At 40.4% G+C, this 26560-nt stretch overlaps 4 protein-coding genes and 1 pseudogene across 8 annotated transcripts; 2 read left to right on the top strand and 3 right to left on the bottom strand.

Annotated features, from left to right (window-relative positions):
- Positions 1–18: 18 nt before the first annotated feature.
- Positions 19–1876, bottom strand: LOC148728455 (adenosine receptor A2a-like). The gene has a single exon (XM_088762373.1). The coding sequence runs from the start codon at positions 1663–1665 to the stop codon at positions 685–687; it is 981 nt and encodes a 326-aa protein (XP_088618499.1). The 5' UTR covers positions 1666–1876; the 3' UTR covers positions 19–684.
- Positions 1877–5595: 3719 nt separating this feature from the next.
- Positions 5596–6964, bottom strand: LOC148728454 (alpha-1D adrenergic receptor-like; annotated as a pseudogene).
- Positions 6965–7766: 802 nt separating this feature from the next.
- LOC111320904 (uncharacterized) lies at positions 7767–11985 on the bottom strand. The gene is made up of 2 exons (XM_022923636.2): positions 9821–11985; positions 7767–9748 (listed from the first exon to the last, which is right to left on the bottom strand). The coding sequence occupies exon 2, from the start codon at positions 8890–8892 to the stop codon at positions 7837–7839; it is 1056 nt and encodes a 351-aa protein (XP_022779371.2). The 5' UTR covers positions 8893–9748; positions 9821–11985; the 3' UTR covers positions 7767–7836.
- A 2363-nt stretch (positions 11986–14348) lies between these two features.
- Positions 14349–21579, top strand: LOC111320898 (uncharacterized). Of its 5 annotated transcripts, none has more exons than XM_088725606.1 (5): positions 14349–14486; positions 14691–14777; positions 20135–20206; positions 20923–21194; positions 21403–21579. In XM_088725606.1, exons 4-5 carry the CDS (start codon positions 20936–20938, stop codon positions 21468–21470), a joined length of 327 nt encoding a protein of 108 aa, XP_088581732.1. In that variant the 5' UTR covers positions 14349–14486; positions 14691–14777; positions 20135–20206; positions 20923–20935; the 3' UTR covers positions 21471–21579. The 5 variants fall into 5 exon arrangements, with proteins under 5 accessions (XP_088581732.1, XP_088581735.1, XP_088581733.1 ...); XM_088725609.1 differs by having other exon boundaries at positions 14363–14558; positions 20895–21194; XM_088725607.1 differs by having other exon boundaries at positions 14372–14455.
- Positions 21580–24669: 3090 nt separating this feature from the next.
- On the top strand, positions 24670–26520 carry LOC148728453 (uncharacterized). The gene has a single exon (XM_088724963.1). The coding sequence runs from the start codon at positions 24829–24831 to the stop codon at positions 26518–26520; it is 1692 nt and encodes a 563-aa protein (XP_088581089.1). The 5' UTR covers positions 24670–24828.
- The last annotated feature ends 40 nt before the right edge of the window (positions 26521–26560 follow it).

Here is a 26560-nt window from a genome sequence, read left to right as displayed (position 1 = left end):
GCGATACTACACAACAAAACGTCTAATGAGATACATTTATTTCACCTTACATCTTCCTGTATATCAAAACAAAAAGCTTTTTGAGGTAAACATTTGGGCCGAATAATCTTCATATTGAAAGAGCGTGAAGTTTTTTTTTAACGAAACTCAAGCATAAATAACAGATTATTGAAAAATATTCCTATGTTTACTTATCCCATGAATGTTTTCCTCCATGTAATTCTTCCTGTTTATTAAATGATTGTCTCATACCAGTTGATTTTGAAATATCCTGCGTCTCTAGTGTAACGTATTAAGTGTATCAACGGAAAAACCAATTACTTAAGAAAACTAGTATAAGAAAGGAGATCGCAAAAAAGAAAAAAAAGAAAAAAAAATCAGGAAACTTCAAAAGGAACTTAATCCCGTTTTTTTCGGCAATAGGGAAGATCTGTAAATAGGTCTCTTAAAAAAGACCCTTTCACTAGTTTCAATCAGAGAAACAAAAAAGCGACAATTAACAGAGTTATTTCTTATGCACAACCTCTCTCATAGGTTTTTCTAAATTTGCATTTACATGGTTGTTTCACCGAATACAGCAGGACCCTTTCGGGTGATACGTCTTGTACGTATACAAGGATTTTACACGTTTTGCTCTGAACACAAGTATATTCTTAGAACAATTTACAGCTTTTTCTCTTGCTTTTAACGGTAGCACTGTCCGAACTTGCCCAAAAGATCCATTCCATTCCATGGACAGCAAAGTGCTTGTCTAATAGACTCCTTTACTGCTTGCCTCACTTCTCTAATCTTCCAACAATAAAGAAATATGTTCAAAGAAGAGTTTAAGAATACTAAGGTCTCAGCACATCCAAATACAACAAATTCAGAGTTAGATGGCTGCCTTCCTCTATCCAGGACTGCTACGACTATGATGTATGGTAGATAACAAATGAACATTGCTAACTGCACCCACAGTGCACTGTACACTGCCTTTCTGTATCGCGCCAGGTTCAGTGGAGCTGGTTGGCTCGGCTGTTCCTGTGATGGAACAGACCTTTGGCCGTGGTGGAGACGATGGAAAATTTTTAAGTACGAGAACGAAGCTGTTATCAGACAAATTGGTACAACAATAAAGCTACACCAGGCAGCTATACGGCGATTCATAAAGTGCGATGCCCCCGCAGAGATCCCAACCATCCAAAAGATGATAAGAAGCAAATAGGTTCGCTTCAAAGTCACAACTTGTTTGTATCTCAGCCCCAAAATCAGGGCGAGAAGTCTGTCCACACTAATTGTGGTTATCGTGAAGAGAGAGACTGCTGACAGGGTATAGGCTGTTATGAAATAAACAGTTACCGCATAGATACAAAGATTCCAATCTTCTTGAAGCAAGGACAACCAATAGATAACGGCGACAGGCTCTAAAATTATACCAACACAGAGATCAGTTGTTGCCAGGCAGCGATACATAAGTTTGGATGGTGGATGAAGGGAAGACTCCCTATGAAGGGCGACTAGGATCAGGGTGTTGCCAAGAAATGCAGTGATGGACAGAAAAATGTTGATTGATGAGAGAGTGATTATTTGGTTGTGTATTTCATCTGTCCTTCTTGCCACGCATAGCTGTTGTGCATATGTTTCTCCTTGTTCTCCAGCAACATCAGAAAGGTTTACTTCTGCCATTATTTCCAGTGAAACTTGCCTTATTTCTTTGAACCTTGTATCTCCGAGGATCACCTCAGGTTTTAGGTATGGATGTAGGTATCAAGACTTCTCCTCGTATTAGCTTAAGCGCGGGTCATGATCCCATCATTAATTATGTAAAATTCGACAATGAACTGTGTGCCCGTCTAAAGAAAACAACGAAAGAAAATGGCTACGTATTAATTGAATGCCAAAGACATAGCTGACAGAAAATGAAGGCATTCATTAAAAAAACTGAAATACCTTTAATTTAGTTTTGTTGAATCAGTGCCAGAGACGAAGAAAAAGTAAGACTTTTATAGAAAAATTTGGAACTGTAACAGGTACTTTAGGCATCGATTCAACAAAACTGAAATATTTTAGTTTTGTTAAATTATTCACGAAACTACTTTACAGTAGATAAGAATGCTCAAATTTCAGGTTTTTATCGTCACTTTGGCCAATTTTGCTACCATTAGCACAGGTGTATAATCAGGTTTTAGAGAATATTCTACTCTCGGAATGGAAATACTGTTTGCGGACTCTCTTAAAATTAACTAATCATATTAACAGGAAAGTACATTGACTCCAAAATCAATTCAATTATACCTTAAGACGAAAGGAAGTAAATATGACAACGTTTTAAGGTGGTGCTTCCTGTTCGTTTCTTGTGGCTGGATCGGTCAGTTTTGTGTGAGTGATCATGATACGTTAGTCGCTCTTTTACATGGACTCGGATGTTGCTCTAAATGACTGATTTAATTGGTGCAAAAAGTAAAAAATTACGGCATTCCGGACGATTTCCGTTAATAAAGGAAGACGTTTTATGTTTAGCGTTGCTGGCTTTCTACATAGCGAATACCAGGCCTGATTTCCATGCGTGTCGTCGTACGCAACTCTAGCGCACTTACTTGGGCCAAGTCTTTGTTATGCAGACTGGCATGCCTTTTAATGTTGAGAATCCTGAAAAATTATTAACGAATACAACCATGTATGGTTTAGAATTTATCTCACTGTCAGAAGTTTGAATGGCAAATTTGACAGTTAAAGCAAATTGTTTTTATTTACCGGTATCTCTTGAGGCGAAAGTAGTCATTGCAACAAAAGCCTAAATTACACATTAAAGCAACTAAGAAGAAGGCTTTACACTATTAAGACTTCACAATGACTCTATTTCATTATATTTGTGATAGCGAAGTTGTCACGTAGCTTTCAAAAGTTAATCCATATTTTTCATTAAGATTTAGGAATTAGGAATCTTGGTTCGTAGTCTTCTCATGAAACTGCTTCTATAAAATGAATAACTTTTAACTATTCCTAAAATTTTCGAAATGCTATCAGTCCCGCAGAAAGGTGAGGGAAGTCCTCAAACTTATCAGTTTAGCAATGTTACCCCAATGTAACTCTCAATTCTCTGTACTCCAGTACAACGAGGTGTACCGCAGCTAGAGAAGGCGAAAACGATCTTAAGTCTCCTGTCTGCATCAATCTCAATACCTGTGGGAAGAGCACGACTAGTACAATCGTCCTGGCGACTTGTTTGTTCCTCTGGTTCAATTCTGCAGAGAGGCGAGAAAAATTTTGCTTTGCTGTTTCCGTTCTTAACGTAAAATGTTTATTAGACAATAGCAATGACTTTCACATAAAGCAATACCAATGCGATCCCGCATTACTTTCGACGGCTCAATGGAAAATTGATTTGAGCCAACAATAACCGCTTCGACAATCGTCACGTCTGAAGAAGAAAACCTCCAACTTCTCCTAACACTTTCAAATTAATTTCCCGTAAAAAGTTGATGGGGGTCCTCAAACGTAACATTTCTTAGCAGGTGTTACCCCTACATCTACATCTACCTTTTAATACGTCGGTAAAGTCGTTAGACATCACACCAACGTTAAAAATACAAAAAGTATAAAATAACAACAATAGAAATAATATCTACCAGTTTAAAGTATCTCATTAAAATACTTGAAAATCTTAGTTTTAAAAGTCTCTAAAGAGATGCTTTCAACAATATCTTTCAGAGGTTTGTTCCATATCCTGAGGGTGCGTGGAAAGAAGGAATGAAAATTTGCAAAACTGAATTATCTGAATTTAAAATTTGCAAAAATATGTATGGAAGCTAGTTAGACGCACTTCTCTTGCATGCGAACAAAGATTTGAGCGCTATGCGGTCGTTTGGCTGACGATAAAAAAAAAATCCACGGCTTTACTGCTGAGTTAGCGAGACCCAGTGTACCGAACCAGAAATGGATCTTGTAGCGAGGAACTAGCAGAGAAAAGTCATATTATCCATGCAAAAAAAGTGGAGTATGGTATATGCATTTATCCAAAAATCCCTTTATTAGGACATAGACTATAAGAGGCATTACTACTGCTGTCACCAACAGATCAGCTACTGCGACATTTGCTATCAAGATTCCACACACGTTCCTCAAAGTTAGTGTCCGGTTGATAGCAAGAATCACGAACATGTTTCCCCGACGATCCGACGATGGTAAGCGAAGTGTACAAAACCATTGCCACGATTTCACCAGGCAATCCGTGGGGCAGTTTGCAGTGTGATTATTCATCTGAAGTTGCCATGTTGTGTTCGAAACATCTGCTTACAAGACACTTACACGAAGTTTTACAAATTTGTTTTCCCTCTGGCACACGCAAATTAATCATCTGCTATTTTAATAGCCTGCAAATTATACTGAGCTAATAATTTCATCTCAGCATTTTTAAAAATGCAAACGAAAGTACTGATTAAAAAGTCAGCCAATAATTACCCTAAGAATATACGATGTAAGAATAGTGTAGATGTTCGAATGCTTAACATAGAGGTGAAAACTCTCTTTAGTTGGACTTGTAAAGGCAACATTGAGTCTAATAGAGTAAAATATCGAAACATGGAAAATTTGCGGTTCGTGCTTCCGTTTTAAATATGAAACTACGCTAGTTCACATTGATGTTTCGTGGACAACAACCAAGACTTATCTCTAAACCGAGGTCATTTCACTTTTCCAGTTTTACCCCTTTCTTGTTGACATCGCCAGCTGCTGTGGTTGGCTGGTTCCTCTTGGTGTCTTACAGACGCCCAAACGCTGCCTTTAAAATAATTTAATATAATCTTCTGCAGGCTATTATTATTATATTATTATTATTATTATTATTATTATTATTATTATTATTACTACTCTTATTACTACTCTTAATATGGAAAAACTTAGGATCTATGGTGATTATTTTGTATCTTATAAATATTTTAATATAGCGCGTTTGGGACAATTTACGCGAAAGAAACTTGGCTCATTTGTTATTCCAAGTAATGCTGTCCGAATTTTTTTGGGAACGGAATACAGGTAAAAATTCACGCGGTAAAGCTATTTCAGGAAACACCTCCGGTGGCTCCACTTTTGCGACGTCTATTGAAACAGTTTTCAGCTGCCGTTCATTAGAGATAGAGCCGATTTTCTGTCATGTGGCCGCCTACGGGAGGTTAAAAACAATTGAAAATTGCTACCAGGCATCTCTAAAAGTGGCCACTTAGTGTCGCTTATGAGAGGTTGTCGCTTTCGAAAGGTGGTCGCTTACGAGAGATTCCATTCACAGTAAATTGACTTGGAAACTTTCGATATTTTGAAAAAGTTGTCACTAACGAGAGGAGGTCGCAAAGGGAAGTTCAACTGTATTGTCATCGAGTTTTTAGGTAGCTGTCAAAAATTGATTCAGTTCGTATTAGCAGTTGAACTTTAGAAATTAGTCGCCAGTTAGAAATTGATAAGTCTTCTCAGATAACTGGTTCTGAAAGCTTTTCCTCTCGAGAAAATAACTCGTAACTTCTCTAAACAATTTCAAAATCTCTCGCAAAAAAGTAATGAGAGTCCCAAAACTTAGTCTTTTCTAGGGAGGTGTTACCTCAAGGCAACTCTCACTTTCTGAAATATTTACAACAACATGTATTGCAGCCAGGGGAGAGAATTGCGAAGACGATCTTAGAGGTTGGAGGGTTCAAACAGGCGCCGTTATATATATTGCGATTTGCACTGTGAAATACTATCGTTCATGTCTCTGATTGGACGAACGATGTATTTTTACAGTCGTTCGCTTACAATCTTTGAAATGTGTCAGTCAGTAAGAAAAAATCTCACTATGTACGAAATAAACAGCTTGCTCGCCGCACACATCCATTAGTTTTTTTTCCTTTTCCTTTTTGGGTACCAGTACATCGCAACTCGTGGATAAAATACGTTCGTGCGCACTTTCCATTGAATAATTTCTATTTCGTTCAAGTGCTTACTTAGTCCTTTGGGTTGTACTGTGTTTTTGCAATGGCGCGACAACGTTAGACGCGCCTTGTTTACATCCAAGTAAAGATTCGAGCGCTTTACGGTAGTTGGCTGCCGATAGAAGTAAATCAATGGGTTTACGATTGAGTTAAAGTCCCACTGTAGCGAGCCAGAAATAGTCTCTGACGTTCCTGGCTTCATTGATCTCAATACCTGTGAGATACGCGATCGGCATCGAAAGACGAATACAACGAGTGCAATTGTCTTAGCGACTTGTTTGTTCCTGTGGTTCAAATCTGCAGTGTGGCGAAAAGTTCCTTGATCCAAGCGTAGTGATACAATTTGTTGTGAATTCGCACGCACATGCTTGATTGTAAAAATACCGCCCACGAGTATGATGGAATAGCAGCACCCTAAACCAATGGTTTGAAGATACTTTGCGAGAGCCGATCCATGGTAGAAGGTTTCTAAAAAGGAAGGGTCAAAGATCCTATCCATATTATTGCAATGATTATCTTGGCCTTTGTTTTAGTTACAATAGTTTTGTGTCTCATCAGACGACAGATGGCAAAGCTGCGATTCGCACTGAGAGCAGCTAGCGTCAGTAGCGAGGAAGTGGCAGAGAAAAGTGCTATTATCCAGGCAGCAAAAACCGGAGTAAGGTAAATGCACTTGTCCAAAAACCCTGAATGTGGATATACACGAGTAAATGCATTACTACTGCTGTCACCATCAGATAAGCTACTGGCACATTCGCTATAAAGATTCCGCTCACGTTCCTCAATTAACTATGCTCAAAGCTAGAGTCCGGTGAATGGCAAGAACCACGAACATGTTTCCTGACGATCCGAGGATAGTAAACGAAGTGTACAAAACCATTGTAACGATTTCACCGGGCAATCCGTGTGGCAGTTTGCAGTAAAAATCTTCATCTGAAGACGCCATGTTAACAAAAAGTCATCAAGGCAACAAGTATACATTACAACGGATGTGACTTTTGGAGATATCTAAAGATACACGCATGGAAACGGTCTTTGATTTCGTGAAAATGATGTTTGATAGAGAACACGAACTATTTTTAGATAATTTGACGGATGATTATTCGTTAGTATCATTACCTGGGAAAGAACAGCTACACTTTGATATGTTTTTCAACGAGGAAACTGGCTCTAGGATTGTATCATCTGAAAAAGTAGACGCAAGTACATTTCAGTCGCTACTAGATTTTATGATTTATGTGACGTTTGAAATACGTAAAGACATGTGTAAACTATTTGGATGGACACGAAGTGGCAATTAGAAAGGAAAACCGGTGCAAAAACCTGGGAAGAATCTGGTTGCACAAAAGCGCGGGACGGAGTTTTCAAACACTCGTTCAGACTCAAATTATAATGTCTTTAGATATGGATTATTTAAGAGAACATTCACCGGAAAAGACGGAATTGAACTCGATTCTATCGTGTTTTATCTTAGTGAATATAACTTTTCATTCATCCATCTTAAAGAATGCATTTATAAAAACGGTGTGGCCCCTCGCGCGCTTTATCTCTACTCCTCCCTGTGTGCCCCAGTGATCATGGGTGATCAGACCACCGATCTGTTGCGCACGTTTCAGTATCAACCCCTATTGAAAGGGAGTTATTACTACGAACCGAAACACGTTCATTACATCGCTTTGCGAAATCAACACATCGACGAGGTGGAAACGCAACTCAGCGAATCGGAAAATAATAATTTAGCGCAATTTACTAAAGACGGAGCAAGCATCGTGACTTTACATTTTAGAAGGGTTAAATAAAGAAAATGTAAAAACACTGTCTTGGGAATTGAAAAAGCACTGTTAAAAAACAATGTCTTGTTTATTGGAAAAAAATAAATAAATAAAAAAACCACTGTTTAAAATGCTGAAAAATCGACTAGTTCTATATCTTCCTCATTAAATCTATCGTATCCATAGGGTAACGATGTAAATGTACCATTTTCCAAGACCCTCTTGTCAAAAACTAACCTATATGCCTTTATTTGAGTCTCTGTTCTTATTTTCTTTTTTACCGGATCCCGTACAAAATGTACAGGATTGATAATCTCTGTCTTTCTTGCCTCGTCCAAGGGATGTTGAATTTCATCCAGGATGTTCTGTTTCATCACCTTGCAATTCAACTGGGCCATCCAACGCGCGTTTAGTGGGAAACCTTTCACTTTCACGCAGGACTTTCCTTTGGCCGTAACATAGCCACAATTCTTGGCCCCCGTTAAAATGAACTCTGTAATGAAGTCTCCCTCCTCTAGCTCGTTTGTCATATCCCCCAAATAATCCCCCAAGGCAATTTCTGACTCTCCCAGTTTCCATTTGTACACTACCGAATCGGTTTCGTAGTAGAGCACGCGATCTTGTAAAATTTCCAAGGACTCGTACAACTTTAAGCGGGCCTGACAGGTGGTAAACGCAGCGATGAATACATTGGTAGCACGGCCTTTCTCTGGGTCTTGGTCGTCGCGTTTCGCTACTACCTCTACCAACTCTAGAGAAAGGATACGAACCTCTTGGATCTGTTGCAAGGGGTCGTCGAGGAGATTGAATAGTGCTGCTGGGTGGGATATCTGATGGACCTTGGACTTATTACAATTTCGGCCAAACTTGCCCCAGAAGGAATTGAGCATCAGTTTGGCTGTGGCTTTCCTTCCAGGGTTTTTGGTGATCATGGCTGGATTCAATTCGATTCCCTCACGCTGCTTGTACTGTTGGACGTAGTGGGCTTTTTGCTCCTCCGTCTGGCACCAGGCGGGGTAACCGCTACTTTCGTGTTTAATTTTTAACCAAGTGTTGACGTAAGGAGCAAAGAGTCCACGTTGTCTATGCTCAAAATGCCACACCTCATGAATCTTGACGAGTTGGTACCCCATTTCTATGGCTTTGTGGACTTCGGGGGTACACCACGTTCCCGTGAGCATCCGTTCTTAATCCGTGTGGGGACACACATAATTTCTTTCTCCCATGGGTTTCACAGATTCTTCTTGCAAGCAGGAACGGCAGAGAGGGAAAGTGAGTTTGGTGGCAGATCCAATTTTTTGACGATGAGGAAGGACGGGGTTAAACAGATGGGTAGGCGGGAGAATAGAGACTTTCATGAGGCCATAGTAGGCGAAGGGGTCTTGGTTGTTGGGTACCAAGTAGATGGTTGGGTGGCCGATGGGGTACTCTGCATATTTGTTCACCCAGGGATATTAGGATGTCACGTCCACGTACCGGATCTGCTCTCCTTGGGTGGGATCGATACGGTGGTAGAGCGTGGTCGCACCAGTTCTCCCACCAAAGAAAGCTTCACGCGGTTGAAGGGGTGTGGTGATGGTGAGTGACTGGACGAAGTTGCGGAGATCTGGGTCGGATTTCTTCTGTTTTTCCCACTGGCACTGCCACATTTCAACGACGGTATACCCCAACCTTTGCAATGTGGCAGTTTTCCGTGTCGTCTGACGCCGGCGTGCTTCCACAGTTAACCCGGTGGACGAGAATGGGATCTGGTTTCGTTAGGGAAAACAGTCGCGGCATCCGTGGAATAAGCAGCCATGGAACTCGTAGACGGTACGCGTTTCTGCAACGTATCCGTCTATATTATACACACGAGATCCATGGTGGATGCTGAATTCTCCGCCCTGGCGCGCATGTTGAATCCTCGTCCCCAGATTCCTCTTGGTCCACATCATCCATTCCAAGGCCACGTGGGAATGATTGGGTGTGGCTCCTTCTCATCCGTTCTCCGGCTCGATGGCGATGGAATCAGGGACCATGACGCATTTTCGCCAGTACCTAAAAAGAATACCATATTTTTAATATTAACATTCATATTATATATATGAATGTTTTTGAAATTTTTGTTACCTGTTGCAGGCCTGGGCGATCGTCACACATTTCTCCATAGGGTCAAATTTGGTCAAATTTGATCAATGAATTTAAGACAGCCAGCTTTCAGCAATGCTACGTCAGAGCGGCAGTAGGCAATTAATTCTTTTTTGAGGTCGAACGGGAGGTTCTTGCGTCTCCCCTCTGCGTACCACGCCTCAAATTCTTTTTTCTTTTTTTCAGACATCTCCTCGGGGTCATAATATTCGGCTGCAGGGAGTGGACCAATGTAGTTTTGGCTGTCGGGGGTGTGGAACTTGTGGGGGAAGAAACCTTTCTTTAACTCGGGGATACCAAAAGTACTGGAAAACGAAGCCAAGGCCATGAGAAGGAAACACATACTGTCTTTGAAGATGATCTTTCCCACCTGCATGCACAGGTTCTTGGTTCCGTTGGGGATGAGGAATTCGAAGCGGTGATTTTCATTGACCATCTGTTCCTGTAGGAAGACGGCATCATATCCCTTTAAACTATGGAACATACCGATGACTTCCCTGAAGTCATCCCAATTTCTGATGTTGTCGGGAGGACCGTACGACAATTCATCTAGGAGGGCTAGAAAGTCACCGGTACATTCGGGGCCATAAAACTCAAATACTTCGTCACTTTCTGAAGTTTTGGCCACGATGAGGATGGGGATATGCGTACCGTCTTCGTCCAGCATGGCTTCAAAGTAAGCCCACACTTTTATTGGAGGCTCGAAGTATTCTGAGGCGTTTGGATTATTTTTTCTTTGGCGTTTTAGTGTACTTTTCGATTTTTTCTTGGGTTTATCTTCACTTTTTGGGACGGGCTGGATAAAATATTTGTGGGTGCGGAGGTCCACGACTTCTTTACAATTCCCGCATTCACTCCAGTAACATCGATGTGACTCTTTCTTGTCGGGTTTGAATTCTTTGTAGCAAATCCCGTATCGAATCCACGAAGCGCAAAAACCCTGGCTACGATGGGGTGACATGCAGGAATTGTCGTAGAAATGGCGATTACAGTGGTTGCAGAGTAGTCAAGGGTGATGCGATTTAGGGCCACACTCGATGGTCTTGCAAGCTTTACATCTCCTTCCTTCGCAGGGATGGTGACTGAATTCGTCGGTATTAAACCCACGGTTGCAATCGTCGCAAAAATAGCTCCTGTCGAGGAATGCGGAATACGATGTACAACCGTGGTAATGACCATTTCCTCCCTCCGGGTCTGATTGAAACAGAAGACGAAGAACTAAAGGTGCTGAGCTGGGGCCCTCGAAGGTGATACAATATGGGTATCTGACGCTCATGACTTTCAACCTGTAGTCGGGGGCCAGGTACTCTTGGAATTTCTTCAATTCCTCTCGACCACAGGCACCTTCGTGGACACCAGCTTCACGGTGGAGGTATTTGGCGCAACGGGTTAAGGCGATGGGGTACTTTTTAAGGTTCTTGTAATAATTTAGGCTCTCTCTATCCTCATCCTTGTGTAGATGGGCTTTGGTGAGACAGATGGATCTAGCCAGACAGAAGTTGTCTTGGTCATTCTTGATGGGTAGGACGCACTGTTTTCGGCGAAGGACGGTGGTCATGTTTAATTTCCCCAAGATGGAGAGGTTGGTTCTTCTGCCGGCGTCGGGTTCGGTAATGATAGTCATGTCGACTTGAAACTCGTCGTCGGCGTCAAAACTCTCGTTGGAATTGAGTTGATTAGCCAACGTCTGCATGTATGCCTCAAATCGCGTGGGGTCATTGGCGATTCCGGCCACGGTGAATTTAGCTGACTGCAGAGGATGGCTAAACTTCTTGGTGGAGAAATTAAACATGACCCTGTCGTTGTCTTTCAATTCTTTTCCTTGCGGAGATTTAGATTTTTCAATCACGCGACGCGCCATGTCAGCCACGCCACGAGTAATCTCCTCCCCAATGTTGTCGTTTTTAGGAGCGGGGCGGAGTTGTTTTTTCTTTGCCACTCCGCGTTGTTTTTGTACGATGCTGAGGGCTTTCTTTGGATGTCCAACCGGTTGAAAGTCGAACTCAATAAGGGCGATGACTCTCTTTCCAATTCTTCTCCCAATTCAACCATCTCTCCGTCCGATACTTCTGAAGCAGGGGTATCGTACATGCTTCCCATATCGACCATTTCTGCATCCGAAATACCATCGTTGCCATACTCTTCCAATGTCCTTTTACCCTTATAATTTAACAACAACAACAACATTGACTATGTGCACCAGTTGATAAAGTGAATCACGACATATAATTTAACAATAACAACACACGCGCCAGTAATAAGTGAATAACGGTATATAATTTATCAACATTGATTATTCACGTATGATGCACGATCCTCGCAGTAGATAGCGCTTTTTAAGCAATAGCGAAAAACAGGCCTGAAAAAAATCAGGCCTGTACGGGATTCGAACCACTGACCTCTGCGATACTAGTGCAGCGCTCTACCAATTGAGCTAACAAGCCAACTGGGAGCAGGCCGTTAAGTTGATTCGTAATAAACCCGTGAAAGTGATAAATCAGATACAATGAAATATATGAATTTCATATATTTTGAACTGCGGTATGAGATGACGTATGATGCACGATCCTCGCAGTAGATAGCGCTATTTAAGCCTGTACGGGCCTGATTTTTTTCAGGCCTGTTTTTCGCTATTGCTTAAATAGTTTACACGCCTCGAGGCTTATGGAATATTTTTTTTTCCATATTACCCGATTCTTTGCATGCGTTTATCATATCGCCGCCTTATCCTCTACATATCCCTTTACTCTTACTTCTACACAATCGATCCATATGTAATTACGCATGTACCAACCCCGCCGATAATCCCTATTGATCTTTTGTAGACTGATTAGGTAGTGCTTTTAGTAGCGGATGGCGCGATATTCGCTTTTATTCATTTTCTTTATAATTTTTTTCAGCACGCGTCTACACTGTTTAATTTTCTGGCGTGGCAATACAGCCACTTCTTTTGTAATGTTTTTCTTACAAGACATTACTCCAAATCGCGAACTCTTTTGAATACTTTTGAATTTTTTGTGGAATGTATTTACGATATCGTGTCGCATGTATGTTTTACACTTCAACCGACACGAGTAGACATGATAAACACGGCGAATCATTTATGCTAAGCCTATTGTATTTCGTTCTATAGTATTTGATAAACACATTCAGTTCAATATGTCTTTATTGGGTTCTTTCCTCGTGTACCGGTTCACAAGAGCCAATACAAAAGACCAAACAATACACAATAGCTAACCGATAACTCCTAAACAAAGAAAGAACAACGGTAATTCCCTTGTGAACCGGTACACCAGGACAGAACCCTTTATTGAGTCTTTGACACCAATTTTTACAACAAACGTCGTACCAATGTTCTGAATATTTCACTTCCGTCCATGCTTCTACCTCTCCCATGAGTACATTTGTTTCTTGCCCCGAATTTTGCCAATTTTCATAAGTTTTCATGACATCCTCGAACGTAAAACATAGATTCCGGATTTTCTTTCCTACTCTCACAAATTCGTACCAACGCGTAAATAAGTACAACTGCATGTGTGCTCCTTTGGGAAAACCAAACCGCCTTAGTTTTTGCGTGACCGCATGGTCCGTGAGCTGACACCACTCCTCAAAATCAATTTTTTTCAACTTCGTTTCGTCGCGGGGGAATAAACGATTCGTCTTGTTTTAAAATCCCGCGAACGAGTACCAGAAATATCCACACATCTCTATAGTCGGCGACGCGGGAAATGAGGCGATAGCATATTTCTAAGGACGGTGTGGCCTCAAAACCTAAGATGGCATGAAGCAAGACGCGGGCGCGACCCGTTTTGGTACAGGCATGTGTATCGAATTTATAAATTTCATGAGGGCATAAATAGGTCTGATAATATACTTCTTTGAGATACGAATCGAGAAGCTCTTTACAACACTCCATCGAAACATAAATGACTACACGCATTTCATTAGAAACAAATTTATTAAAAAAGAAATTGGAAAATTTTTACATTTGTAAACAATCATTGCCTCTACATTATCTTCTTAAGTTTCCCCTCTAAACGATGTTTATACCCCTACGGCTACATTCGATGGTTTGATGATTCCTTCTGTTTTAATTTCACTGAGTTTTTTTACTCTTGCTGTTTAAGTCACTTATTATTCTTGGAACCCTTACATATGAATCTCAATGTTGTAAAGGTCAGTTGTCCATACATTGGTCCATACATTATTGTAGGCTCTTTTTTTTTTAAGACGGAGTTGTCAATGTTCACCAATCTTTGATAAAGCGACGCGACTCTGCCGTCTTTTTAAACCACTCTGGGGAATATTTGACACATGTCAAAGTCACCATTTCACTCATTACATCTGAATGGCTTAACATGGGATTACGAAAAGACGCAAACACGTCTGTCACATCGTCCACGAAAAACTTATTCGACTGTAAACGCTCTCCCAACTGTTCAAACACTTCCCAATGTTTCAACAGGTAAAGTTGCATGTGACCTCCTATTGGATTTGGCCATGCGTTCACTTCTCTGACCGTCTCGTCAAATAATTTATCGCAGGCATTCATGAATCTATACTTAGATGCTGGGTCATCCATCTCGAGTACTGGAAATTTCTTCTCGAACACAGCTTGTAAATACCGCAGAAAATAATACACCTCCATGTAATGACACGATGTAGAAATGATTTCGTGGCGTCTCTTTAGACAGATGGGAACGTTGGCATAACCCAATATGTAACGTATAACTTCTCGGGGTCCACACACTTTTTTAGGCGCCCACAAATCGAATAGATACTTGTTCTGATATAATAATTCACAATCGTTCAATTTTCTCACGTCGCTCATGATGATACGTTTGCTTTACAGTCCTCGCTACGAATGATGAGAATCCGTCTATCACTCAAGTTTTTCATGGTATATCCATCGGTCGTTTGTTGACGAGACGCCGTACTGGTAAGTGACATCTCTGACAATAACAGCAATAATAAGGTGTATAATACCAACAAGATGTGCATTGAAACCATACTTCTGCCGGTTTATAAGCGATTCCTTTACTCCAACTGACGTGTTTAGGCATCATTCAATTTTAAGTAAAGCAATCTTTCCTGTAATTTCTTGTATCCACTTTGGCATATATACTTTTCTCAATTCTCTTATTTCTACTCTGTACCACGCTATGGTCTCTATCTCGTCAATCAATAGACAAGTATCGCATCGACCGCATTCGCATAACAAGTCTTTCTCGGACGGCATCTCTAAAATGTAGCAAGTGAGTACGAAACGAAAGATTTATATACGCTATGTTTTATGACAGCTTGTCAATCAGAGTGACATTTTTACGTTTATGTATAACCTCTTCCTACATTTTCTACATTCATTTCAAACACCATGTCATCTGAAAAACAACTGTACCTAGCTCATTTGGGCGAAGAGATCGAACAAAACCCTCAATGGGCCGGAACCATCCTTGACGAATTATTTGCGATTGTAAAAGAAAAAGTTACTACCCAAGATCTTTGTGAAATACGCAGACAAGTGACTAAATACATTGACGAGATTGAAACCTATGATGCACAAGTGGGAGACCATTCTACATTTCATCAATTATACAAAGACATGATGACAGCTTTTCTAGCTTATGTCACCTATTTACAAATATCGTGCAGAGTGAACAAATAAATTATAGTTAATCCCCACCACCATCTTGGATTCTTTTGTTATCTTTGTACTATTTTTGTACCGTTACTTTTTAAAAACCCTACTCACGAACCTATACGAAAATTAACCCTAACCCCTTATAACCCCTCGTACACCTACGCCAAACCCTAAACCCTAATAAAACCCCTCGTACACCTACGTCACATGAATACATTAACCTCAACCGAGACACTCGGACCCAGGCCGTGCGGTTTTCACCAGTCAGGCCCCGTATACTACTCTTATGACTCCGCTCACGACTCCGTTTTTCGATTTTCACTAGGTCATAAGCGCTCTTACGACTCCGACTACGACTCCGACTCTGTCGCTAATGAAAACCAGCCTTTAGTATGCAAAAACGGGTGAACGCCACCGCTTGATAGAAGTGACCGCAAAATAGGGTGAATGTAGTAATAGGGGGTCACAATTTCGGGACTTTAAAAACCGACTGCTTAATAGAAGTTCGACTCTATCTATTTTCTTTAACTTTTAAATTCGTTTCGCTCTCTGAGAGATTATACATGATATTTTAGGACACGTTTTGGTTGATCAAACGTCCTGTTTGGTTTATGTTAACGTTTTATTCATCATCTTCTATTTCCTTCGTTTCATTGTCGTCACCTGAGTCTGGCAAATAACATTCGATTCATGGCTTAAATCCATTCTACACCAGATATGTAATAGTCTATCACTCATTAGAACATAGCTAGCAGAGTCGCGCAATCAAATTCATTATACGTAAGCGTGCTCAAAATCCCGATAGTACACGCTGATAGCGTAAGCAAATCCGACTTCGCCAGAAAAAATTTTTTTTCGCGCGAGCGCTCATTACTAGTGCGGGGAAAAATAATACATTTCGCGACAATAATGGATACAAACAGAAACTCGGCCTGCTATTCCGAAAACGAAGACAATGTTTCGACCTTTTCCCATGAGCTAGAGTTCTTAAATGAGGCAGAAAAAGAGAAAAACAAAGGAAAAGAGACTCGGCATCAGCGCCGTCACGATTCGCTTCAACTGATATTGTTGTCCGTTTTTCGCGTCGCATTTGATGCACAATTCCACCGGCTATGTTCTAAAACAATTGGTTCATGCTTTCAGCTGTGCACTATCGAGTTATGGAGCAGGTGGGAAGTTTGGAGAGCACTCAAGAAGCTAGAGTTGCCCTCGGCTATCGCCTCGGGCAACTCTTACGCTTCTTTCGTGCTCTCCAAACTTCCCGCGTGCTCCATAACTCGATAGTGCACGCTAAAGCATGAACCAATTGTTAAATAACACATAGGAAAATAACTTTTGCATGGTACTTAGCCTTGGATCGCATCTGCACACAATTATTTTCATATTTTCACAACATAATCACAGTTATGGGAAAGTTTTTGTGTTACGTTGCGTCACGTACCTTCAGCCACAGCTCAGCTGCTACTTTCACAGTTATTTCTTTGATTACTTTTTTTGCCCACTGTTTCACTTTCTCAGCCGCTTGTTTACGAATGCGACGGGTATCAGCGACAGGAAAGATGAGCGAGCGGGAATGAACACTATCGACACTAGCGACATCTCCGCCGATTCCACCACCCTGAAGTGTGGTTTAACCAACTGCTTCTTAACTACGTGACATGAGAGACAATGCTTAGCATGACAAACAACCATATCAGTTTCATCAACGTCATTTGGGTCACGGCCTGCGGTGTAAATCATACCCAAATAACATTTATCCATTATTGTCTTCTAATACAAATACACGTTTCCGCTGGTGGGTGCTGATGGTTCAATTTCAGCAGCCCTAAACTACAAAACTTAAATTTGAACCCTTTTTCACGAGGAAGGACAAAATTTGAGGTGCATGGAATGAAAAGAGAATGGTGAGGAAATAGAACGTGTTCGAGTCGTTCAAAGTAATTTTTTATCAGAACTGTTCAGTGCCCCCTAAAGAGACAGTAAAAACATGATGGTCTGAAAATGATTCAAACAGGGCTTTAAAAAGAAATCTGAAAGAAGAGCTGTATTCCGAGTTATGAGATTTTCCAAATGAATGGAGTTTAAATGTGACCCATTCATGATATATTGTTCCAAAGCAGTTCGAGACAGTTTCGGCAACGGTAATAACGTAACCCATTCAGGAATACTTTTTCGTCGTTAGATTGTATAGTACTGGTCATGGCTCGAAAAATACACTCCGTGACCATAATTAAGTAGCCTCATCGTTTGCTAATACGTCTTGTGATGGGAAAAAAGAAAGATATTTCTTCGATCCTTGTTGATTTTACAAAAATTGAGAGACCAGTTTCGAAAAAAAAAACAAAAAACGCACAGCGCTTTCAATTTGTAAAATGGGAAACGAGGAAATAAATTATACTTACTTGTTTTGGTTGTTTTCAGCTATTACCTCTCTTTTAAGGTACGTGATTCAGAGACTTCCCTTGGAGCTTAAAACAACTGAACGTGCGTGCTGTTAACTAAGTTACTCAAGTTTGCGCAGAGAGAGAGGAAGTAGAACAAGTTGCTATTTAAGTGTTTGGCCTCAACAAAAGAAATAAAAAGACACGCATCTTTTCGAATTAAAAACGATTTATCTGCAGCTGAATTATAGCCTTGGCAGTTTGTCATTTCGCTTCCTTCATCGAACCGGATCCAGTCGAATTTACAGTCACACTGTATAAGGCGGTCGGCTTTCAAGTCCCGGATTGCGGCCTGTTTCTATTATCTTTCACCTGTATCGGACGGTCACCGAAAGCGGGACTACTCAAATAAAACTAAGAACAATCTTTCAAGTATTTTAAATCCATGTTTCTCTCCCAATTTCAAATTTTAATTTTGACTTGAAAGCAGCATTTTCGAGCGAGATTCTGTACATTAAATGGTCAATTATGGCATAAAGTGGCTTTGTTTATCGCTTTTTTTTAAGACCCCTTATCTGAGGAACCTGTGTCAAGCCTGTATTTAACAGCCATTCGCCGTGACTGCTTAACACAGATTCGACTGTATTCCTTTTCTGGTAAATTCTGTTACTCAATTTTATGTTTATCGGCCATCATTTTCCCACATCGACCGCGAAACCGATTTCTCTCGTTATATCTTAGTTTCGTTCTTGGGGTAGCTGCATTCTCGAAGACACATGTTTATCTCTGTTCATCTGATAAACGTTTTCAGCACATCTCTTTTTCTGATCTCACGACCTTTCACCCTTAAAAGCAAAACAATATTACTCTGGATCAATTTCCAGTCTGTTTCAGTGATAGCTTCTTTCTTACATTTAACTAGTCCCGTTTTTCTCTCACGTTTAAATGTTGGACGCTTTGACTCATCACCTCCTTTCTAAGAACAAAGCACTACCACTTTCGCTCAAATTTTGCACACATTTTCAGTGCTAGCGTATGTTTTCAATCACATCGTCGTTTAAACTTCTCGTGTGGGACTTTGCCTCTCGTGGGTAGGAGCACGTGCCCATATTCCCGGACAGCGGCTGGTAATCGACCTAAGGAATCCCTTACCTCAACAGAGAGGCAATAGCTGAAAGCAACCAAAACAGGAAAATTTACTTCCTCATATCTATTTTATTTTTATTTTATTTCATTAGATTCGCCAACAGGCAGGGACACCGCAACAGCTTGCGCCAATTACTGCGGGCCCAGTAAACCCACCCATCCCACCCCAGGGGAGGACATCCACCACACAGTAATCTCGTGCGTGGGAAATTAACGTCTCCTACCCCTAACCCTGCAGGAGACGGGACCTCCATTTATTCGTCCCTATCCGAGAAGACTAGAATATCTAACTATTTATTGATGTTATGGAAAGATAGCGTATTCTCCTCATTTATTTTAAGACCTTGAGTGTTGGTCCGGCCGGGGCTCGAACCCTCGACCTCCCGCTCAACAGTCTAGCGCTCTATCCATTGAGCTAACCGGGAGGCGGTTTGTTATTCCTAAGAAGAAACTGAACCTTTCGGCACTTTTGTCGGAATTGGTCGTGCAGTAATTATTTGGCTAGGCTCGCAAGGATAGAAGGAATCTAAGCTTAAAGATAAAAACAATACGTGAAAAAAGTATAGCTTTGAGTTTCAAGTGTGAAAAAATGTGAAGGTGGGTGACGGGTCAACACGTCCGACAAATAAACGTGAAGGGAAAAGTGTGACTTATTAATTTTAAGAAGTAACCTTCCGTTAAAACGGAGTTGAAAATGATCCAGGGTAATCTGATTCGTGCTAGGGTGAGCTCATGTCATGAAATTAGAAAAAGGGTGCGTTGAGATGTCCTTCAGACAAACATACGCAATGAGCGTGACTCATAAACTTCAGGAGAGTAGCCACCCCTTATAGACTACCAAAGATGAAATACTTAAATAGCAATTGTTAAATCATGCCATTTCTACTTCCTCTCTCTTTGCATAAACTTAAGTGACATTTTTATCGTCACTACTGAGTACACGTGCGTATCATGAACAGGGAAATAGAACGCACGTTCACCTGTTGTAACGAAGTTAAGCGCCAAAGGAAGTCCCTGAATCACGTACCTTAACAGAAAAGCAACCACTGAAAACAAACTAAACAAGTAAAATTACTTCCTCGTTTTACAGTTCATAAATTGATTTCGCTATACTTTACTCTTCATAAGAAATTGAAGCCCCCAGAGTCCGTTGCACAGTTCTTCCAAAGCCACCAAGGATCGACGAAATCTTATCTTAAGGTAGGAACTCTTGGACGAAATACATATATTTTTTTCTTTATAGAACATCTTAGCATTACGATAAGGCTATTTGACGATGGCAGATGATATTCTCTTGATAATGGTTAAGCGTATTTTTCGGGCCATAACCAGTACTATATCATCTGCTAGCGACTAAAAAGAATTTCTGAAATGGTTACGTTGTTACCGACCCCCATGTAAATGTCGGCTCGAACTGCTTTGAAAATAAATTATCTATTGCTGAATCTGACTAACTTCGTTCATTTTAAATAATGCAAAAACTCGGAATAACGCTCTATAATAATAGTGATAATAATAATAATAATAATAATAATAATAATTATAATAATAATAATGATATTTAACAAGGGAGCCCAACTTGCCATAGCGGTTTTCAGTGGGGCTTTCTGCTTTCGGTTGTCTTTTATAGCCCTGTTTAAATACTTACATGACCACCATATCTCGACTGTCCCGTTAAGGGTTGTAGACAATTATGCGAAAATGGCTTTGACTGAACTCTGACACGTTTTTATTTCCTCAACATTCTTTTTTAATTCAGTGCACTTCAAATTTTGTCTGTCTTTGTGTCTCTGTCACGGCAATTTCTGTTTTGTAGTTCAGCCGGTTACTCAAATCAAATTACCACCACATACTAGCGAACATTAATATTTGTATTTTTAATCGACAGACGTTATTTATTGTGATTTACGCCGCAGGCCGTGTCCCAAGATGACGTTGATGCTGAAACTGATATGCTTGTTTGTCATGCTAAGTATTGTCTCAGATGTCACGCAGCTCGGAAGCTTAGGGTTAACCTCCCTTCAGGGCGGTAGAATCGGTGGAGATGTCGTTAGTATCGGTAGTGTTCATTCCCGTTCGCTCTTCTTTCCTGGCGCTGATGCCCGTCCCTCTATGGTAAAATTAGCTAAAAAAGTTTACGAAACGGCGAAAGCAGCACTCTTGGCTGGAGCAGCTGAGGAGATTGCAAGTAGGTGACGCAAGTAAAAAACGCAACACAAAAACTTTTACATAACAGGGAAAATGTTGTAGAAGTTAAAAAAATAATAATTTGATCCAAGGCAATGGAGACAAGTAAGTTCGATGCAAGTGTTGTGGGCCTATGTGTTCTTCAGTCAGACCCTTACATTTCTGGTGTTAAATGGACTAAAGCCATGAAATCAAATGTTATTTTTCAGAATCAGATGACAGCAATGAAACTAAAGACAATGAAAGCAACCTTGATCAAAACCAAACTGGACGTTAGATCAACCAAATGTGTCTGGAGAAGCCTGGACTATAGCAATAAGTTTATTGTCTTAATAACATGTAGACTGATTTCTGTAAGACCGAAACAGGAATAAAAATTCAATGATAAAAAGAATACACTTTTCTCTCTATTCTCAAGGTTGCTGCGGGGCTCGACCGATCGGTCGGTATCAGTTTGTCTACTTGAAATGTATTTTGTACAGGGATAGATGATAATTTTAGGCAGTGACAAATTTTCGAGTAAATAGTCACAGCATGTGGGATAACATAAATTAATTGTAGGAACTGATGGACTGATCAATCGAGTTAGTTATCCCACATGATAATCAAATCATCTATCTCTGTAAGGCGACAGAGCTAAAAATCTAAAACAGTCAAAGTCGGTTGACAAGTATAGTTGAAGTCTCGGATTCCACCTATAGTTCGGGGCTCTATTAGATTTGGGATCAAGAATGGTCCCGAATCATATATGGATCGAAATCAATTACGATCCGCGATCATCCAGGGTTCGGGATTGTCAGTAATTCGGGATTAGTTGACATAATCTGTCATTTATCACTGAAGAGATGCACGGCAACGTAGAATTTATTTCGCTTCATATGACAATGTCGAAACTTCTGTAAGAAACCAACCAAAACGTCAAGTCTAAGAGGTCTCCAATGACAACTTCACCAGTGGTCACACGGAAGGAAAGAAATGCAAACAAAGAAAAAGAAAATTTCGTTAGATATGCAAACGCTACTGCTCGAACAAACTCTGCTCTCTCTCTCTCTCTCTCTCTCTCTCTCTCTCTCTCTCTCTCTCTCTCTCTCTCTCTCTAGACGAATTGGCACCACTTTTGTAACCTTTTTTGTCCACCTTTATATATCCATCATACAAATTTGAAATGATAAATTTGTACTTGCGAATTGCACAGCATGGCCTGCTGTAGATTATGTTAAACTTTCATTTCGATTAAACCTTTGGTGTGCTTTTTATAGCGCTTTTAAGCATGCAAGGGTACGATAGTGCCACGTGTTGAGGTAAAGACCACTTTAAAAGGGTAAGAACCAAATTTTTGAGCGTTGAATGGATATTTCGATCCGTTATGAAGGCATGCACATTCTCTCGACCACCCTGATCGTTTAAAAAAGGGTTTTCGGAACGTTGGAAAAAATGAGGTACAAGTATAACAACTTTCATGCAGAGTCAAGTTCGGGATTTCAATTGAAGGCCATAAGTTGCAATTTTGAACTCCACATATCCATTGTATTCTTGATATTTAATCTAAAGAGTTGAAATTTGCCTGTTTTATAGTCCCACTATACATCGTTATATTCCCCAAGTTATAGTCTTCTAGATGCTTTTGTTTTATTTTCATAATCCTTTAACCACAACCCACTTTTGAGTTTATGCGCGTTACAAATGTGCCACCTCAGCAAGAATTTTATCATTGGGAGATTCAAATTCAAACAATTCGAAGTGAAATAAAGTTTGCTCTGAACATCTGTTGTGTGCTTCTCTTACTGGTGTAATAATTGTAAGGACATGCCTTGCATCGTCTTGGCGCTAGAAGCAAAAGTTTTTAACATCTAAGTTACCGTGCCGTTGCTTGCGTTCAGCGCAGAATATCTTTTACGATTTCTGTACATCTACTGGAATAAAAAGACGACTATTGATCTGTTAAAGGCTAAATTTGAACTTATAAACAAGACTGAAAGCTTTCGTCTCCAGTATAAACAAAAAGGGGAGATGTTATCAATTGGCCGGAGGGGGCTAAGTGGGGAGGGGGTGAACACCCTAAAATGTAGGTGACCGTTGTAGTCCAGGTACCAAAGTGTATTAAATTACCGGGAATTATAATCTCTATAAATCGGGAGCACGGGAATAAAATAAAAAATTTCTATTGTTAAAAACCAGTGTTAAACTGCCGTAAAACTGGCAACTACAATTATATTTCAACAAATTAACATGCCTGGTCGCGGAAAATTCAATATCAATTTCCACCTACTACTTTGTTTATTTTTATGACTGGCTGCTGAGGACTGAGTTTTCACGTTGGCCTACATTTTGGCCATAAGCAAGGGTAACTACTTTTAATAAATAAATCTCTATTAGTTGGATTAAATGGAAGTCCATGCGGATTTCCATTTGGTAACCTTGTTTATAAGATCCCTTCTCTTTTGTTTCTGATGAAATGTAAAAAGGAGACTGCATGTCTCGCATCTCATTTGGTTGCGTTGTTGTTGCTGGTACAACAGAACTTTCATATTCTACAGCATGAAACTTGTGATGTAGTCTGCGTATATACAATACTCTGATAAACTTACAGGTTTTAAGGTAATAGGAAGGGAGCACAAACGCAGTATTGCTGTTTCCGGGAGTTTGCTAGTAAAATCCAAAGTTCATTAGAATTGTAAAGGACATACACCCACAATCATAATGCATCATACGGAAACCTGTTTAAGTGGTCACTGGTGTGTATTAAGGGGATGCGAGTGCCGGTAGTGCCCGCTGTGGCCTACAGTTAGGAACAAGAGTTCAGGATAGGCCGCTTACTCGCCTACCCAACGGCGACTCCAAATAAAAGCAACTCCTATACCTTATCAAAGTGGTTGTTGGTTCTCTTCCTTTTGCTTTTAGGTTCTCGCTCTCTATTGTCTAGGTTCTCTAGTTCTCGCCATCCTTAATAACCAATATTTGTCACGTACAACGAATGCATAACATTGAGCAATAAACTGCAAAAACATCAATTTCATTTAAGAATAAGCAACATATTACCCCGAAAACGGAGTAATCAAATGAAGAACAACGCTAAATCCATGCAGGAAACTCTCTCCCTGCAAAAACATTGCAGTACCTGCTCAAAATATTGCATTTTAGCCTATGCGAAAAACACAACTTATGCTGCAAACGAAAGGATCGTTGATACGTACACACGATTGGCCAAAAATAAGAGCCAATAGAAAAAAAGGATTTTCGAGTCCTTCCAGCGAGTATGAAATGGTTGTGAAACGCCCTATCTGTGACTGATACCGAGAACGAATCTCTACCAGTCTATTTTGTTAATCGGCAACTGACTAGATCCACAAGATTAGGATCGAAATCGCGGTCTTGCCTGAACATCTACAGAAAATGTCGAAAGACATTCCAACGGCAGATGGGTTACTAAACACCCGGGCCAAAGCAATGCCATTGAGAATGAAGAAAACACCGAATCTAAATATGGCGAATGGCGCGGAGAGATTGGGCCTTGTGTCACGTAAACGAGGCTGGTCAGTCGACAGCTTTGCAAACTCAAATGTTTATATTCATTGAACTAGTTTTTATACGAAGCTTTTTATTGATTTGCATCGAGATTGTACCTCGTTCAAACTATGCCTTCACACTGCTGCGTTGTTGGTTGCACTCAGAGAGGTTACAAGTCGGGAAAAGGCGAAAAAGTTTCGTTTTTCAACTTCCCAAAGGAGCGTTCAAGGAGAAAACAATGGATTCACGCCATTCGACGCGACGAAGGGAGGGATTTCCAAGTAACTGACAAAACTAAAGTTTGCTCACTACATTTCAAGCCGTCTGATCTGAGAAAAACATTAACTGGACGGGTTCATCCATTGGAAACGTCAGTTCCGTCGAGATTTATCTGGAGTGTTTCTCGAAAGAAGAGAAAGCCGCCCAAAAACCGATTGCGTTCGACTGCTTCGTCGTCCAGGAAGCGAAAGTTGGACAAAACAGCAGAAAATAACAAATCTGTTATTGCTGATTCGGCTGTAGAAGAAGAGCAACATTCTGGAGATCGTACGGAGAACAAATGTGCTATTGCTGAATCGGCTGTAGACGAAGAGCAACATTCTGAATATAGTACTGAGAAGAAATGTGTTATTGCTGAATCGGCTGTAGAAGAAGAGCAACATTCTGGAGATAGTATGGAGGATGATAACACTTGTATTTCTTGTAAGGAATTACAAGACAAATTAGTGTGCCTTGAGGAAGTATTAGCTGAACAAAAGAGACGTTCCGAGGAACTTTTAAAAGAAAACGAAAGTCTCCAATCAAAAGTAAGGAGCCTCGAAGACACCAACTCGAGCCTAGAATCGAGAACATTTTGTGTTGATCGGTTCGATCGTGACCAAGATGTTGCTTTTTATACTGGTTTTCCAAACATAAACGTCTTTAACGCGATGTTGGAATACCTTGATCCAGGAACAGATTGTGAAAACATACGACCCAAAGAAAAAGCAAGTGAAGACTTACCAGATGACTTTTATGAAGAAGGGAGTGAACAGACTGAACAATATGTAAACAACAAGAGGGGACCCAAATGCAAAATCAAACCAAGGGACCAGTTCTTCATTGTAATATGCCGACTCAGGAGAGGCTTTGCAGAACTACATCTGGCTCATCTGTATTGTGTTGGGCAGTCAACCATTAGCAGAATTTTTGTTACTTGGATAAACTTCATGTACCTTAAATTTGCTCCTATATGTATATGGCCTTCAAGGAGGACTATTGATGAGACTATGCCAGCTATATTCAAAGAAAAATACCCTCACACGAGAGTCATAATAGACTGCACAGAGGTGAGATGTGAAATGCCTAGCAGTTTGCTTTTAAACAGTGAACTTTTTAGTTCGTATAAAAATCATGTCACCTTAAAGGCCTTGATCGGTATTGCTCCCAGCGGAGCAATAACATTTATCAGCCAGCTTTACACAGGGAGCATCAGTGACCGAGAAATTGTAACGAGGAGTGGTTTCCTGGCTCAAGATTTTGAATGTGGTGACCAGGTCATGGCAGACAAAGGGTTTCAAATTGATGACTTGTTACCTTTGGGTGTCCAGAACAACATCCCACCATTTTTAGGAGGTGATTCACAAATGTCTGCTGAAAATGTTGTCAAAACCCAGCAAATAGCTAGTGTAAGAATTCATGTTGAGAGGGCTATTAACAAAATAAAGAACTTTCATATCTGGGACAAAGTGATTCCCCTCAGCATGTTTGGAGTGGTTAATCAAATGTGGTCTGTATGTGCATTCCTATGCAATACACATGACCCTCTCATATCAGAATGAATGACCCAACCATACTTTGTGTGGTCAAGCATGTATATCA

This window comes from Stylophora pistillata, chromosome 6 (genome assembly GCF_964205215.1).
Source record: "Stylophora pistillata chromosome 6, jaStyPist1.2, whole genome shotgun sequence".
Lineage (NCBI taxonomy): Eukaryota > Metazoa > Cnidaria > Anthozoa > Scleractinia > Pocilloporidae > Stylophora > Stylophora pistillata.
The sequence above is the reverse complement of the archived record's forward strand: the minus strand, read 5'-3'. Positions and strand labels throughout refer to the sequence as shown.

Coding starts and splice junctions, on each gene's coding strand:
- LOC148728455 (XM_088762373.1), bottom strand. CDS start 1,665: ATGGCAGAAGTAAACCTTTCTGATGTTGCTGGAGAACAAGGAGAAACA.
- LOC111320904 (XM_022923636.2), bottom strand. CDS start 8,892: ATGCTCACGGGAACGTGGTGTACCCCCGAAGTCCACAAAGCCATAGAA.
- LOC111320898 (XM_088725606.1), top strand. CDS start 20,936: ATGACGTTGATGCTGAAACTGATATGCTTGTTTGTCATGCTAAGTATT. Junction 21,195..21,402: donor AGCAGCTGAGGAGATTGCAA/GTAGGTGACGCA, acceptor GTTATTTTTCAG/AATCAGATGACAGCAATGAA.
- LOC148728453 (XM_088724963.1), top strand. CDS start 24,829: ATGCCTTCACACTGCTGCGTTGTTGGTTGCACTCAGAGAGGTTACAAG.